This window comes from Primulina tabacum, chromosome 3 (assembly GCF_025594145.1).
Source record: "Primulina tabacum isolate GXHZ01 chromosome 3, ASM2559414v2, whole genome shotgun sequence".
Lineage (NCBI taxonomy): Eukaryota > Viridiplantae > Streptophyta > Magnoliopsida > Lamiales > Gesneriaceae > Primulina > Primulina tabacum.
In genome coordinates, this window is record NC_134552.1 from 15,234,640 (window position 1) to 15,251,927 (window position 17,288).

The 17,288-nt window shown below is 35.3% G+C and overlaps 1 protein-coding gene and 1 pseudogene across 1 annotated transcript; one reads left to right on the forward strand and one right to left on the reverse strand.

Moving 5' to 3' along the window:
- Positions 1–283: 283 nt before the first annotated feature.
- LOC142540733 (transcription factor GTE4-like) lies at positions 284–4,725 on the forward strand (annotated as a pseudogene).
- A 303-nt stretch (positions 4,726–5,028) lies between these two features.
- On the reverse strand, positions 5,029–15,960 carry LOC142540734 (uncharacterized). The gene is given in 16 exon segments (XM_075647083.1): positions 5,029–5,704; positions 5,806–5,917; positions 6,375–6,465; positions 7,536–7,567; positions 7,754–7,826; positions 7,926–8,026; positions 8,718–8,749; positions 10,257–10,355; positions 11,645–11,704; positions 11,823–11,918; positions 12,631–12,732; positions 12,734–12,784; positions 12,961–13,191; positions 13,566–13,615; positions 14,501–14,613; positions 15,571–15,960. Coding segments are annotated over 16 exon segments (1,917 nt in total). The 5' UTR covers positions 15,933–15,960; the 3' UTR covers positions 5,029–5,392.
- Positions 15,961–17,288: the final 1,328 nt, after the last annotated feature.

The following is a 17,288-nucleotide window of genomic DNA, read 5'->3' on the forward strand; positions in this document are numbered from 1 at the left end:
ATCATGAATTATACCAATAAAATTGACTCCTGAGATCGTTATATAATAATTTTTATGTTTATTTTTTTAGTTGCGAGAGAGCGATAATTCCAAAATCAGATTCTGGTAAGTAATTTTTAGTTGGAGGATCCTGACAATCAAAATCCGAGTAAAATTTGGACAAACTCTAAGCTCGAAATGGCCATAGTGATCCGTTCGGAACCGAACTATGCACAAGATCGGATCATATCAAAATCCGAATAATCCGATCCCAATATCTTGGGGTAAGTGAAGAAAAATCCAGTAAAACCTTTTACAGATGAACCCGGTCCAGTGGAAGCAAAACCGGAAACCACGGCTGGAAAGTGGCAATTTGTTTACACGCGCCACCCTGCGCAACTGATGAAAAAATCACTATTCAGTGTAAGAACCATGACAGCTCCAACAGCACATCAATCTCGATCGTCAAAATTATCTTCACAACTAAAATGACGCAATCCTAGCCCTTAAAAAAAAGCCTGTCGCGTGAACTTCTTTTCAACTCCTCCTATCCCACCACCACCACCTCACTTCTCTCTCCAAAGATAAGAGTGGAAATTTAGATTTCAGACAAGGATTGTATTTCTTTGCAAGGTATGATTTCAGACCTAATTTCTTTGTATTGTTCTTACTTGTTTCTTGCGTGTGTATTTAGTACGTAGCGACTTAGTTGGGAGAGAGATGAAGTGTGCCTGTATGAGATATACGTGCTGAGTTGAAGAATTTGATAGTGTTCTGGGGAAAGCGGATTTTGACAAAATGTTGAGTGGGGGAGATGAAGGGTCTAAAGAGGAGGAAAAGTTGGGTGAGCGTAAGGTTTACTCGAGAAAGTCGTTTAAAGGGTTGAAAAATAATAAAACCAGTAGTAATTCAACTAGAGAACAGCCAAAAGCTCTAGCTGTGGTTCCTGAAGGGTTGAATTCACTGAAAAGATTAGGCAACTCTAGTTTCGATGCGGGATCAGACAATTTTTCAGGGGCTGAATAGGGATGGGTTGCCTGGGAAGGGTGGGGTTTTGAGGCAGGAAGATAGGGTTTGGATAAGTCTGTCTATCAAGTCGAAATCTGAGGCACTTGAGCTGAGGAGAAAACTGGAGGGTGAAAGGGATATGATACGGAGTTTAATGAGGAAGATCGAGGCGAATACGGGAGAAAAGGATACACGCGTCTATGGTATTAGTGGTGGAAATAAAGTAACGGAGGGTGTGGGACCAACTCGCACGTCCAAGCCGTTGAAACACTTGAGTGTGTCGGTAATTGAGAATAGCAAAGGGGGAAGCGAGAGTGTAGAGAAAGAGAAGAGGACGCCCAAGGCAAATCAAATGTATAGAAATTCAGAGTTCTTGCTCGCAAAGGATAGGTTTCCTCCACCAGAAAATAACAAGAAATTGATGTCTAGTGGGAAGAAAGGAGGAACTAGCGATACGGGGCACAAATCTGTGTCCGCAAAGTTTCCGAAGCAAATACTTAAAAGTTGTAATGCGCTGTTAGAAAGATTGATGAAGCACAAGCATGGTTGGGTGTTTAATACCCCGGTTGACGCAGCTGGCCTTGGTTTGCACGACTATTTTGAAATTATAAAAAAACCCATGGACCTTGGTACCGTGAAAACCAGGCTAACTCAGAGTTGGTACAAGTCTCCTGTAGAATTTGCCGAGGATGTAAGACTTACATTTCAAAATGCGATGACAGTATAACCCAAAAGGACAAGATGTTTATGTGATGGCTGAACAGTTGGCCCAGTTGTTTGAGGACAAATGGGTTCTCATAGAGGCGGATTACATGCGTGAGTTGAAGCTTGCTGTGGATTTTGATGTGGGGTCTCCTGCACCTATCCCGCAAAAGGTTTCTCAACAGTCAAAACTAGCACCCGATAAGAGAAGAACTCTAGATAGATCAGAATCAATTACCTATTCTGCTGAGCCTAAACGAAAACGTGTGAACGCTGCTCAATCTGTTAAGGTTACAACTCCAAAGAAACCTAAGGCAAAAGATCCGAATAAAAGGGAGATGACATATGATGAAAAGCAAAAACTTAGCATAAATTTGCAGGGTCTACCTTCTGAGAAGCTTGAGAATGTTGTTCACATTATAAGGAAGAGGAATCCCTCGGTTTCACAGCAAGACGACGAGATCGAAGTTGACATAGACTGTGTTGATACTGAAACACTTTGGGAGCTTGATAGGTTTATTACCAATTACAAGAAGAGTTTGAGCAAAAACAAGAGACAGGCTGAATCTTTAACTCAATCGATCGTTGGTCCAGAGCGAAACACCCAAGAAAAGGTAACTTACTCGTATCTTGCAAGTGTTAGCATATCTTATTTTGGATGTTATTAATGAATATTTATTTTTCTCTTTTTTCCTAGATACCTGCTTCCGTTGTTACAGAAACACTAAAAGAAAGTAGAAAAGGTAAAAAATTTACCGTGTAAACATTATTTCGTATACATATAGTTGATTATTGTGCAATTGTTATTTTATTTCTTATCTTATTGACAAGTAGATGAAAAGAAAGTAGCCACACCTCCAGCTCAACTAGAAGAGCTTGGAGGAAATGATAAAAATCAAGGTGCAAGTAGCTCTAGTGCCAGTTCAGGATCTTCATCCAGTGGTATTCTTTGACATTTACCTTTTTTCTTTCTTAAATAAATTTGTCGACCAGTTATGGTTAATTTAGAATAGTTTTTTCACAATTATTATGGAAGCCTAGTGCACCTTGCTTATGAATATTATGCTTTACAGACTCTGATGGCGAAAGTTCTTCCGGATCTGACAGTGGTCGGTCGCCAACGTAGTGAGCCGAGGTAGAATAGTTTCTTATTTAGATCCTGTGAGAAGTCACTCTCTTTGACTTGGTGCTTATCTTCTGCTAGAAGACAAATTGTTTCCATTAGTTTCTTGATTTTGAGAACTCAAAGCGTGGTCTATGTTGTGCCTTAGCATGTCAGAATTTTTACTAATTAGCATCAACGTGCCTATGTGAATGTTACGACCCCGAAATGATTTAGCAAAGAAATAAACAAGGAGACAAGCAAATAAGAAGGAAATCAACGTAATAGAGTTTAATATATATGATGTGCTATATTTTCCCAGAGTTGGCTCTGTTCAAGGAATTTTACTTCCTTCAATTCCCTAGAAAAAGTTAGTTTAACAAGAGAAAACAAAATAATCGACAACCCCAACTCTAACCAACTCCTTTCTTTTTATAGTTCCTTTTTCCCATTTCCCAAGCTACGACTTCTAAAATTCTCTTCAGTACTAGCCGCTGATTTTGGCCCAATACCTTTAGGTCCGTAACAGTGAACAAGTGGAGTTTTCCCACCATTTTCATGCTTAGCAAGTTATGGGCTGCAGCGGGCAAATACCATAAATGTCATCTTGTTTTCATTATGATACATCGTCCATGTGGACTAAACTAACAAAATCTTTTATTCCATGCAAAATATGATTTAGCAGTAATTGATCATTCAATATCGGCACCATGCCTGCACTTTCAGATTTCACCAGATAGAACTTATGCCTTTGGCTCCTAACTAGTCAATTCTAGATCACAAATCCAAATTGCGTTGCCGTTTTTCTATGAGATTGGTTAAAAGGATGCATTATTGATCAATCAATCATATTATCTTTTTCAAAAGAAACCGGGAAGCTATTTGGCAAGTTTTATCTGTTTCTTTCTGGAATGTATCCTCTTGATAGGCTAAATTGGTTTTGGTATGGGGAAATGATGGTTTTAGGACAAAAACACCATGATAGAATTGTGAAGAGTGGAAAATCAGACGTGTTTTTCAGGCATGCAAGAGACGCAACATATCACACAATTCCTGTTAATGTTACTTTGAACTCAAAGTACACCCAATCCCGGTCTTATATAATTATTTTATCGTGTCCAATGGTAACTTGTCTGGTGATCTAATGGGCCTATATGTTTTAAAAGGTCCCTAATTTAATGCAATGCATTCGAGTTTAACATCTCTGCCGAATAATTTGCACAAATCATGGAATAGTTTGCCCGTTTGTTTGCTGTGGAGATGAAGAAAGGAGGAAGGGAAAAAGGAGAGAAAAAGGCGACAAAATAGTTAGCCCGTTTGTTTGCTGTGGGCTACACTTTGTGATGCACAACGATCACGTGTTTTATTTGAGTTGGGTCATTGCGACCGTCTATAGTATGTTCTGTCCTACACGAATGCGTGGTGTGTAAATAGCAGTGTGTAGCATAAATTATGAACTCTACCCCATTATAATTGTATATTTCTCAGGCTTGAGATTCTTACGTACTTTCCTTGTTGAATGATTAATCTTGTTTCACGTCAACTTGCAGATCTCATGAATCTCAACAATGACAATGGGGAGCTTCAACTTCTAGCAACAGTAAGTGTATGATTGATTCAAAATTTGCAGTCCTCCACTTGGAGTATTCATGCTTCATTTTGATTTACCGAATTAGTGCAATGCATGGTTAGATGACTGTCATAGACGTCAAGATTAGATCTGTATATTAACCGTAGTTGTAAGATTTGCTCGTCGAGTAGTTTTGTACATTGCTGACAAAAGAACTAGTCAGTTTGGATAGTTTTCCCTGGTCCCTAAATGTCAGTCGATGTAACAAACTAGTAATGGCGTCATCTGTATAAAATGTGTCCAGGATGGTGTCATTCTTTAAGCTTTCTGAATGTGGCTATATCTTATTTCATCCTATCAACAAACTTGTTGTTCCCTTTTTAAGTATTTGTGATTCATAGATCCTGAGGTTTGTAGTAAGTAATATTTTTGGCATAAAAAATATTACTTTTTTCACGAGTGACTGAAATAGAATATTTGTCACATAAGACGTTGAGTATATATTCTCTTGATTCAAGGGCAAGGGATTACATATTTAGGGTTCAAATCTTATGATCAAAGAAGACATGTAATGGGAAAATATACCTAATAATATATCTGTTATGAGCCGATCAAAATAGTTTGAACCCAATGTAAGTTCGGTCTAGTCTAGAACAAACAAACAATCGATCTACAAAATCACAAAAAGATTCATATGGACTATTCGATACATGAGATTTTACATGCACTTGAATCGTTACATCGAGTTGAATTTGAGCAATCCAACAATCCTATGCATAATCGTGATCATATTTATCGGGTGACAAACCTACTAATCCTCACAAGATTTGCATGCAACATCTTCCGAGGTACGGGTATCAGAATTCTTGCACAAACGAAACTAAGGAATGTAATGGAATTCGAAACACAATGGTTTTTTTCAAATACCAGCTCAGATATATTTATAATATACCGAAAATGATTTCTCCAAGCACGTTGAACGATTACACATCACACCAATTAAACACATACAAACCGTTATTAACATTGCATTATCCAGCAGCTTGAAAATCTCCAAAATCATCATCTGGTGTATCTTCTGGACTTCGTTTTTCAATCGATTCTGATTCTTTCGATGAATTCTTCTCCGACTCAGATTCTTTCACTTCAGGGGATTCCTCTAGGCTAAGTTTTGAAGGCAATCGCAAGGGAGCTGTTTCTGCCGCACGAACAGGTGAGAGTGGAGAAGGTGGAGGTGGAGGCAGTTTGAGACTTGATGTTTCTTTGTTGTTATTCTTATCCTCCACCGAGAGATTATTCAAACCTTGCTCGAAAAACTTGGATTTTATGCTGCAACTACCTTTCTGCCGTATCGCGAGAAAAATATATATAGTAACATATTACGGGGGTGTAAATGAAACCATAGATAATTTCAGAAAAGTTTGAAATTGTAGGATATTCATACATTCTTTAATTGAAGCACCAAAGTCTCCCCCTCTTTTAAACTGTAGTCAACTGAGGAAGTATTCTGGTATTGCTGCTCCATCTCTTCCGCGGTTTTCTTCTTATTGAGGTAACTTCAAAAGTTGAAGTTGAATAGTTATGCCACAGTTTCATCAGGTCAGGCAGGACCAAATACAAGAGCTAATTGAAGAAGGAAAATTTAAATACACAGCTTTCTAAAACATCAATATATCATGAATAGTCCACGTAATTTTTGAATTATTCAAATTTTGCATTCCTAACATCGAAACTCCGATATTTGAACATTTTCGACGACAAGCCATGAGATCTGATATGACATTTGTCATAAATCTAAAAAGAGTGTTTATGATGTCTATTTAATGACCGGCAATGTCACAGCTATACAGACTCCAAGATGTGTTTTCGGTAATTTGGCAAAACCTCATGGGATGTTGATAAAGTTGCCCTAAATAGAATTCATGAGATATCCTTTGTATCCAAATTTCTTCTATTGCTATATGAAAACAAAACACATAATACAAACAGGGGACATGAGTAACAAGGAGGTACTTCATATGGTCATGAAGGGCAGCTTGGAAGTCATAAGCTTCAGTTCTTTCTCTAAATCCGATACCAATGAAAGCATGGCGAAGTCGTCCACCTGCGAAAACTCAAATTCTCAGTCGGCATCATTGCCGTTTACACACAAAACATGCACACAGTAGATACAAAACCATGCCAAAATCCAACATGTGAATTCAAGAGGTAAAGTAATGCCCTATTCTGCAGTAATAATGGAGCCCAAAAGAAAAACAAATTGTTGCATATTCACATTTTTACGGGTACATCCTATTGATATGCAAGGTAACACAAATTAAACAATGATTACACTACTTTGAAGGTCACCTGAATCCTCATAACATATTAAGTTTGTCGTCCAAAGAAGTTGATAAACCCGAAAATTTGTTCTAGAATTAATAGTTAAGCCTGCACAACTGAGTTGTTAATAGGCAGTTCCCTCCCAACTCCAAAATGAAAAAACAAAACACCAAATTTCATGTACCCTTTTTTCAAAAGAGAGAAACATCGACACCTTAAAAATCACGGACTAAACACTTGGGTCTATCGTGGTGCATAATTGTGAAGGCACCCCTGTACATGTCAAGAACATTACATGAAAACAAAATGGACATGGGAGAAAATGTTGAGGTTGCACTGATATCTGTTCTTGCATGTCTCTGATACACCACCGACTCTTGGACACATCAATTTCAAAATTATAGGAACACGAACTGGGATAATTTATTAACAATAAGAATTTGTATTTAAAAGTAATACTTTAGCATAAATATAATAATTCTTAAAAGTTGGAGTCACGTATGAAAGTATGCTTAATATTAAGTTAGGAGAAGAAAAGGACACCTATAAAGCATAGCAGAAGGATGGGATCACATTCAGGAAAACCATGATAAGGTAAATATCTTGCACAGGACAACCTGAAAAGTGGTTGGCTCGTGCAATATTTGCAAGCAAATATTCTTCAGTCCCAAGACAACAATCGACATTGAGAATCTAGTAACTTAAATTATATTTGTATTAATTAAGATTAGCATAGTTCATTTGTCAATCCAATAAGAATCCTGATAACTTCTTGAACAGTTTCTTGAAATGTGATCCAATATCTAAGATAGTAAATATGCTTAAGAAGGAGAAAGAAGAATCCAAGATTACCAATATTCTCTTCTACCCGAAGAACAAAATATCTGCAAAAAACCAAATTCAAAGAAAGAGTTTAGAGCAGTGATAGCGGAAGAAACAAGCAAACAAGTTAAAATTGAATGACTACATCAATACCATTGAAATCCAAAAGACGAAACTCCAAAATATATATAAGTATACAACAACTGCTTTCTCAAACAGGTGATCTGAATGCATGGTATGTATCCCACCTGCTGCTATCAATAACAGACTCCACTGGATGTGGTTCCCCATCTCTCAAAAAGGCCTGAGCATACAAGTCCCCTACCATGCAAATAATAGTCATTAAAAGATGCAAGATCTAGAAAAGCATGAAAATTTATAAATTTTGGGTAAAAATTTTCAGACTTCAAGAAAATCCACCTGTTGCTTTATCTGCTAGACGAATAATGCATTCTTCTCCTTTACTTATAACTTTCAAAGTGCCTTCCCATGCCCATTTGTTGACATTCCATTCATCCGCCCTAAGTGAAAGAAGATTTTATTTTATAAATTCTTGACCTCATCAAATGACACCAAAAAAATTAAATATTGCTGTGTCTACAATGTAATGTATGAATCTTGTCGATAGGAAAATTTCGTAGAGTAGAACAAAAATATCATTTTTTATTAGAGATAGCACATAATTAATTTTTTATTGAACTAGGGCCCATAGAGTGGGGTGGGGCAGCATGGTATACCCTAACAGTATATTGCATCAGCTCGGGAATAAAATGTGATATGCTGGAGGTAGAATAGGCCAATATCTCCTGGATACAAGCAATTTAAAGTTTCCCACACTGACTAAACAAACACACATAAGATTTCAAAAAATACATCTAATGAAAATTGGAAAGGAAAATAGCAACTATGAAGAAACATTCAAAATTTTAGTCATCCAAAAGTTTTAACGACCAAGGTCCAAGACTTTCAAAAGTTATATCAGAATCAATCGGATATAAGTAAGCAATCTCCTCGTTCTTTGGTATTCATTTACTAATATACTGCAGTCGTGGAGTTCTGTAAATTATGATAGAATTGGCTAAGCGCAACAATAAATAGCCTTGTAGGGTTCTGGATTTTTTAACTGCATCAAGAACCAATGATCAGGAAATGTGATCATACAGTAACGTCAAGATGCAAATCTAACCAAAAAATGTGAATGTAGGAGAGAACCTGTAAGAAGCGGCACTTTTACGTGGAGGTATCTGAAAATTTATCGAAAAGCAAAATGTTAAGTTTGATGCCAAAGTAACTTCCAAAGCAACAAATGAATGCCAAAGGTGAACCTCAAATGTCGAGTAAGGAAAAAATTGTGATTAAGGTCATTTATCTGTAGCCCATGAACATCTAACTACCAGATTTAACATGCAAAAGGTCATAAAAGAGAGAGGACCTACAAGTGGATGAACTGTGATCCCAATAAAAGTCTCAAAGGAGGAATTAACAAAATAGATTTATCATTTGATCCAGTGTGCATTATTGTGTCCCCACTGCTACGAAACTAGCTTAAGGGTGACATATATAATGAAGTATACTTCAAGAAGCAAAAATGCCAAACTGACATCAAGAAATGTTCCAATCTCTAGACAAATTATGTAACAAATCTCCACTGATTGTATGGATTCCACTTTCCAGACAAATCCTTTAACCTTGTTGCATAATAAGAACCGTTAACCTCACCACCTGTCAACCAGCACATACCACTGACAGCTAGATTGTGTCTTAAAATAAAATATATCACACTTCAAGGGAAAGCAGGTGCAAGTTTTAACACATAAATTCTGTCTAGCTACAAGTACACATCCTATATAAGAATTTAAGTGAATGAGAATAATCAAACATGATGCGGAGTGGTAAGATTTTTCACACAATAAAAAATAAGTACTAAAACATCTTCCTTCTTCTCAATTAATTGTTTTTCTTTGATAAAACTAAACAAGCATAGGTTCACTGAATTATATTAGCTATAATTTATTAAGTTGACTAAATGAAAAAAACCAAAGGATATTTTAAGGAGAATGTAGCAATGGTTGCCACAAAAGAAAAAAAGAAAGAAGACAAATTTGAAGGAGAAAGGGCATCATTAAGATAAGTTAGTTGTCAAGTAAAATACAGGCCTTAAACTGAACCACAGTGTTGCAAAATCGATCAAATCAGTAATCAATGCAAAGCCAGTGAATTAAACTTGCTGGTGATTCGACTTCAAGAAGATAAATTCAGAGTGGATACTCAAAATGAGATGATAACATCACGATCCAAAATCAATTTCATCATTTTCTAGGTTCCTCGTGGCCTCTAAAAAAGTTTTTTGAATTCCTTCTCCTAGTCAACTCAGCATTTCACGCATGGTTCATCATACAAAAATAAACCAGGTATTCAGTATGCCAAGATCATCAACATCACAGGCCAAAAATGATAATTTCTACTCATTTTCCAGTAGCTTAATTGCGCGATAAATATGTAAATAAAATAACAACCGTGATAGGCAAATATTTTAGGTCAGGTCGTCAGTCTTATAACCAGAAAACTAAAAACAAAACAAAATCAATCCATATGCGTTACCCAAAACTCCAAAAGAGCTATAATCTAAAAAATATCAAAAACCATTTCACAAAATCACTCAAAAAGAAATCAAACTTTAGCCTACGTATTGATATCAGTGTTCACAATTAAGCATCAAAGGAGTGAAATGGATATGGAAAAAGGATTCACCAAGTAAACATAGCATTCCGAAACTTGAAACAGAACCAGCTCGATAACTTCTTCCGCAGCTGACGCCGCCACGGCCGTTTCTTCTGTTTTCTTTTCTTTCTCCATGTGATATATTCCGATCGATTGACAATATTAAAAATCGGAACCAAATCAATACAAACAAGTCAATAAAAATAACCTAATTGAATCGAATTTTGCTGAAGACAGTGTACTCTGGATCAGTCTTCTTTGATCTAGAAATGGAGAAGCCAATTGGGGAGAAAATGGTATATTCTTATTCTTCTTCTCAGAATGAGCAAAACGACGTCATTTTAATTTCACTCCCAAGCAGGACCATTTTTTTTATTTGTTCTGAAATGTTATAACATCTAAATATTCTGGTAACTAATTCTATTTTAGTTTTTATATAGTACATTTGTCTTTTAAATATGATGACGATGCTGCATGATATATTAAGAGCCGAATTCGAGCTGAAATCGAACTTAAAAAGGTCGATGGAAATAATAAGATAATAAATCGAATTCGAGCCGAACTTAAAACTTTAACCAGAAATTTGTTTTCACACTCGTGTATTAAAATTTGAATGTATATTCGAGTGGACTAAATTTGTTCATAGCTACAAGTTTATCCAATTTATCGCTTATACAATTTTTCTCGCTTCTAAAGAGAATGAAACATCACAATGATGCAAACCGAGGAAAGTCACAGGCACAAATATAATGGAACTGAATGAATTAGCCTGGTTTATTACAATGATAACATTTCTCAACAAAATTATCTGGACAATTTGAATACTAAAAATCTTCATGATATTCAATATGGCACAGTAGCAGTCACGGTAACGTGTCGAGGATCTGTCAAAACCGAGTGCGCATTCACAAAACCAACTTGTTTCAGTGCTGCGTCGATATCAGTAAGATAATATTCGTCGAGAAAAGGCTCTGTGCTCTTCATCAATGTGAACAGAACAGGTGGTAGCTCCTACATTTCATGCAAAATTAAAGAAACAAGTTTTACATTAAACTATGGAAAACTTGAGGAGATATTGTGGATGTTTGCATCATTGCGTTTTAACTTTTCTGATGATTTTGAATTGTTTTGGAAAATGTAATGGTCATGCAAAGTATGCAAGAGCTCGTTCTCCATAAATATGAGTTCTCTTGTGTTACAGATGGGGTGCACGTCGACTAGTTTAAGACTTTTGGAGTTGTATGTATAGACTTAAGAAATCATTCCCCTTGAACTAACTTTGGGATGAAGTTAGTCTCAAGTCCATGATCTTATAAACACCTTGTTTCAGAAACTTATCACCAAACCTAAACTTATATCAAGGTATACCATGAAAATTAACAACACCTTGCTTCAGAAACTTATCACCAAAACTAAACTTGTATCAAGGTATACCATGAAATCAACACTAGAGTTACCTGAAGAATCTTCGATTTAGGCTGCAAAAGCGAGAAAAAGGAAAAAGGTAAAGTATATTGTAAGCGATGTTGTCCTAGAACAAAGGGTAAAAAAAGAAAGGAGCAACAAAAACTTGAGGTTCCATGATAAAATAATTACCGAATTATCAGTGAGAGCAAACGTGCCACCAGGTCGAAGGAGCCGGAAGGCTTCTTTGATCATGTTCCTAATTGCTCTTTCTGGGCACTCATGAAACTGCATTCATGCAAAGGAAAAACATGAAAAAATCATTAGTTACAAAGTTCCCACGGTGAAGCAAAAATCCGAACCTATGCCTGCCTAAATGTTTTAAAAGGTCTATAGGTTGTTTGAGGCTTTCGGTTACTAGTGAAAACTTAAGTCTAATCCTTTAAAGGTCCTTTTTCGTTTACTTTTGAATGGTTGCTACACTTGTCTCCTTTCTCTGTTTTTGACCTGATTTTCTGCAGTGGAGTTAATACTTTGTTTTTTCATCGAGAAAAAACCAACAAGCAACGGAGGTTAGGCAGACTTCAATCCGTATCTCAGAGACTGAAACATCGTATGAAGAGAGGGGATGGGGGTCGGGCCTGAACACTGGATATTATAATGCTAAATAAGTAAAGAAAATATCAGCATGAAAGATCTACACCATCAAGAAATGACCTTAAAGGGTTGGTTATGGGCTTCGATTCGAAAATATTGAAAACAATTCGAACATGTAAACTAAGACGTCCAAGGCTTCATATATGGATCCAAGAACATATGCCATTCGTCTTAAAGTCATATAATATTCACATATACCAGCCATTTCTGGCCCATTCAAACAACTATATTAAAATTTTAAGACAAGAACAAGTATAAAATGCCTGGAAAAAAAAACCGTCATGAGTGGCCTATTATGGTGAAGAAAACAAGGAAAAAGGATTAAACAGAAAATGGAACTTACCACATAAGAAATCGAAACAAGGTCAAAAGATTGTGAAGGCAAGCCTGTGCTTTCACCATTTCCATGGATCCACCTTGTTGAATTTTTCCCCCTGATTCCTAAGTTTATCTTTATATTGTGCGACAGCAACAAAGTAAGGCGATAAATCAAGTCCCTGAAACATTGCAAACCGAGTAAAAACTAATCAGAATCGATCCATTTACAATAAAATTGGAGAAGTTCAGCTCCCAATTTCCATCTGACTTGGTATTTTTCTTACCTGCAGCACAGAATTTACAAGAATCATGGTATTTATTTTTCCTAGATAATGGAAATATAATTCATACTCACAGTGGCTTGGGCAGAGGTGAATTTGTCAGAAAGAAATCTCGTGCTCACTCCAACCGAACATCCAATGTCTAGGATATCACTAATTGTGGAATTTGAATATTTCTTATGATGGTTTTCAATTTCTTGAAGCCAATTTCCACGAACTATTTGATTTGCCTCTTCGAGAGAGGATGCATGAGGAATAGCCCGTTTTGCAATTGACATAGTTGCGGCCTCCGCTTCCGCTGCAGCCTGTAATGAACAAACGGCTTTAGAAGATCATTGCTTCTTTTTATTTGATCTGAATAAACACTACATTTTTATGACTTTCACGATTATTAAAATTTTGTATTTGAATAGGTATAAGCCAAACACATATGAGTCCAATGAAGACGGGATTAAACATTCAAAAACGGCATTTCACTCCAACGCAGAAGAGGATCAGGTCATACAAGGATTATACAAATACTTATCGATCATAATTGAGACCGTGGATTTTAAAAATCTGTTTACGAAATAGCAAAGCATAGAGCCACAAATACAGGACTGAGAAACACCTTTCCTTCTGCTAGACCAAATGGAGGTAAAAACCAACAATACAAGAGAAAAGCCATTAAATCACTAACCAGCCAAGAAAGATTTCCCTCGTCATATGCATGGAAAGGATTGAGATAGTCTGCGTTAAATAATGAACGGCCTTCCGTTATTCAACCATTCTTGGTCCAAGTAAGACACGAGATACTGAATAGAACAGCAATAACATGTAGAAATTAACAACTTCCCGGGAATCTACCTGGCAGTGGCACCTCTAAAGCATTTAACTTACCTCTAATAATCACGGCATTAATAAAGAATAATAAGAAACTAGTTAAGCATGAGATTGTTCTCAGACCCAAGATTTATGAAGAAATTAAAATCACCTTTTTGAAAAATTACTCCACGAAATTTGAAAAATCATGTCCATCATCACTTCACTATTAGTAACATTTAACTTACCTCTGAAACTAATAAGCCAACAATACTAGATTAGCTACATATTTCAGCAGGAAATGGAGCTGGTTTACCGTTCAGTGACTATGTACCTAGCTGACACTTCCTGGGAATCCACCTGGGCAGTGGCATCTCTCACTTAATCAACCATGACGAGTAGCTGTATTGCCAATCCTCATGATATGCGATGTTCTTTTCTTTTGTATTTATTTTATCTCAAGTCTTGCTGGTTTTGGCAACAATGTTGGCCTTCCAAAGGTTTTATATAACATGTTCACACAATACATATATGATCATTCAGCTCTAAAGAGCTCTACAAATTTCTACTGTGTACATAATCTTTTAGAATCCAACCACTAATTAAAAGTCTCAAAATATGCATCACGGCATCACGCATTACCAGAATTCAGATGGTATAACCGAAAAAGGAATCCAAGGCTTTAAATTTAACCAAAACTTTCGACCCTCGACTGACACTCCAATGTAGGAATCCAGATAAGTTGATAAAAATAAAACATAAATACACGCACAAAAGATAAAGATAGAGTAAAGTAGAGGTTGAGGAAATTACAATCAGGATAAGCAACAGAGGGATCCTCGATGACATCCTTCTCCTTGTACACGTCTGACTCCAAAATTTCTTGTGTCATATCTCTCCATGGGATGTTGGATTTTTCAGCTGTACTGTCCAAATCCCAATGCCAAAAAATTAGTTTTATTATATGATCTCGTTCGTCAGAAAGAAAAATCTCATGCTCGACATAATAAAGAATCATAAGAAACTATTTCTCGAGCTAACTAACGAACCCAAGATTTATGACAGGAATTAAGGATAACATTTTCCAAAAAATTACAAATGAAATTTGAAAATAATTAGGTTATATTAACCAGGATAAATAATCACTCTTCACCCCCTAACATTATTTATATAACTCTTAAGTCTTAATACATCCTATTTTTCCAATTTTACCCTTATCTAATATCCAAATTCACCACCACTTCCTGCCGCCGGCCGACAACCGTCTACTGCCAGCCACCGCCGACTGATAGCCGAACGTCGGCAGACCGCCGCCGCCGACCGACCGACCATCTCCGGCCGGCCGACCACATCTGCCGCCGCCCGCCGAAGTGGAAAGGCAATTTTATCAATTCGTCAAAAGATTCTTAATTATCTCATTCCTAATAATCATACCAAACATAAATATTATTTTATCATTATATATTATATTTCTTCTTCAATCATTCTTTTTATCATTTTTCTCTTAATTATTTCATAATTTTATCCCGCTTATATGTAAAGGCCGAGTCTAGTCCGACTTTGTGATGTCAATGAATTTTTATAAAAATACCATTTTCATTCAGAATATAATATAGTCATAACTTTAATATCTATTTCATTTTCAAAATTAAAAAATTTAGATAATATTTCAATAATTCACTTATTTAATATAATTATGTCATCTTTATTCAAATAATAATTAAAAATTATTAAAAAAAATTTATGAATCAAATCTATTATGTATTCATATTCATAATATTCATTATTTTATACATGTGTGTAATATCGTGTGTTAAAAAATTCCACCGCAATCAATAAGCATAAACAAAAATTAAGAGTGGGATGGGATGCTTATCGTCAACCTGATGATCACTTGTCTCGCGCCATACTTGAGGACAGAATACAAGGGTTTGAACGAAATGAGAGCTGCAACTAGGCGGGAAAGCGGCGTTTCACCAGTCCATTTGGGTCTCTCCAGCTGTCCCTCCTCAAATCCTTCGGCCACTTCGCTGCCACTCAAAGATGCCGCAGCCGTCCGTATCCTCGGAGAAGCGATTCTTTTCTGGGCCCAAAAATCTTGGTAGACCAATTTTGGGGAGCTAGTCAGCCAAGCATTCACGTTGTGGAGCTTCGAGATCGTTCCGACCGACATTGTTTCGGCTTCCCGGGCTCGGAGTGGAGGATTTTGAGGTGAATCGCGGCCGAAGAGAGTGTATATCATCATCCATCCGAATCCCAGTGGCCTATGATTCTTGAACGCGTGGACAAGTAATTGACAACATGGATAATAATATTCGGTCCATGTTTCTATTTCAGACCAGCTTTATTTAGTTAATTAATGAATAGTTGTATCACAATTTAATATATTTTCCAAAGGTCAAATGATTCAGAGTTGTATTCAATACATGAGATTTATTGATTTTTAATTAATTTTGTAGATTTTAAAAGTCTAGATGTAATCAATTAATATTTTTACATATTCTATAAAAGTCTAGTGATATTCAAAATAGACTTTCATAAAATTTTAAAAAATCAAGTGGTATTCAACATTGACTTTTAAAAACTCTATAAAAGTCTATAGGTATTCAATTTTTCATATACTTTTAATAACTTCATGGAATTCAATAACATACAAATATTAAAGCCTAAGGTACAACTATAAATTGTCAAAAATTGTATCTGGTTCAACCCAAAGATTTAGATGGATTTTTAAAACTTTTAACTCATACACAAACTATTTATTTTTCTCTATGTCGCTTCACATCACCTCTCTTCTTATCTTCTCTCCTCTCATCTATTTCTATCACTCTCTCAAATTTTCGAAGTGTATCTCTATATATATTTTCATCTTTCCTTTTCAAAATTTTCATTTTTTGGCTGATTGTTCATTCAATAATTTTTATTTTAATATCACATGAAATTTTTAATTCTAGAATTGATTTTTTGATTTTTAATTTATGATTTATACAAATTAATGTAATATTCAATAATAATAAAAGATGATTCAAAAAAATGTTGCTTAATTCTTAATAATTAAATAGTCTCGTAACAACTATGATTTTTTAAATTCATTTTATCATTTTCAATTAATATATAAGCTGTGATATTTTTATAAAAAATTATATTCACACAATATTAAATAATATTCTTTTCACATGTATATTATCAATTTAAAAACAAGGTTACATGTTAATCAATTGATGTATTTTAAAAAATTTACAAACATGCATATAAACCCACATATATAAACATATAAAGATTAAATGATTTAACTTCTAAATAAATAAATTTATTTATTAATATAAATATTGAAAATAATTTCAAACTGAATATGTTATATATGTCAATTAATTATTGGTTCAGAGAAATTAATAAAAAAATAATATGTTATAATTAAGTACAAAATTTATAAAATTCTATTAAAAAAAGTCCGCAAAAGTCTATAAAAATCTTGCAAAAAATCTACATAAATCTGTCTATAAATTCGTGAGATTTTGTAGTCAATAAAAATATATCAAATCCATAAAAGTCTATCGTTTGAAAAAGTCATCAAAATTTTGATTGAATACACCCCACTTAT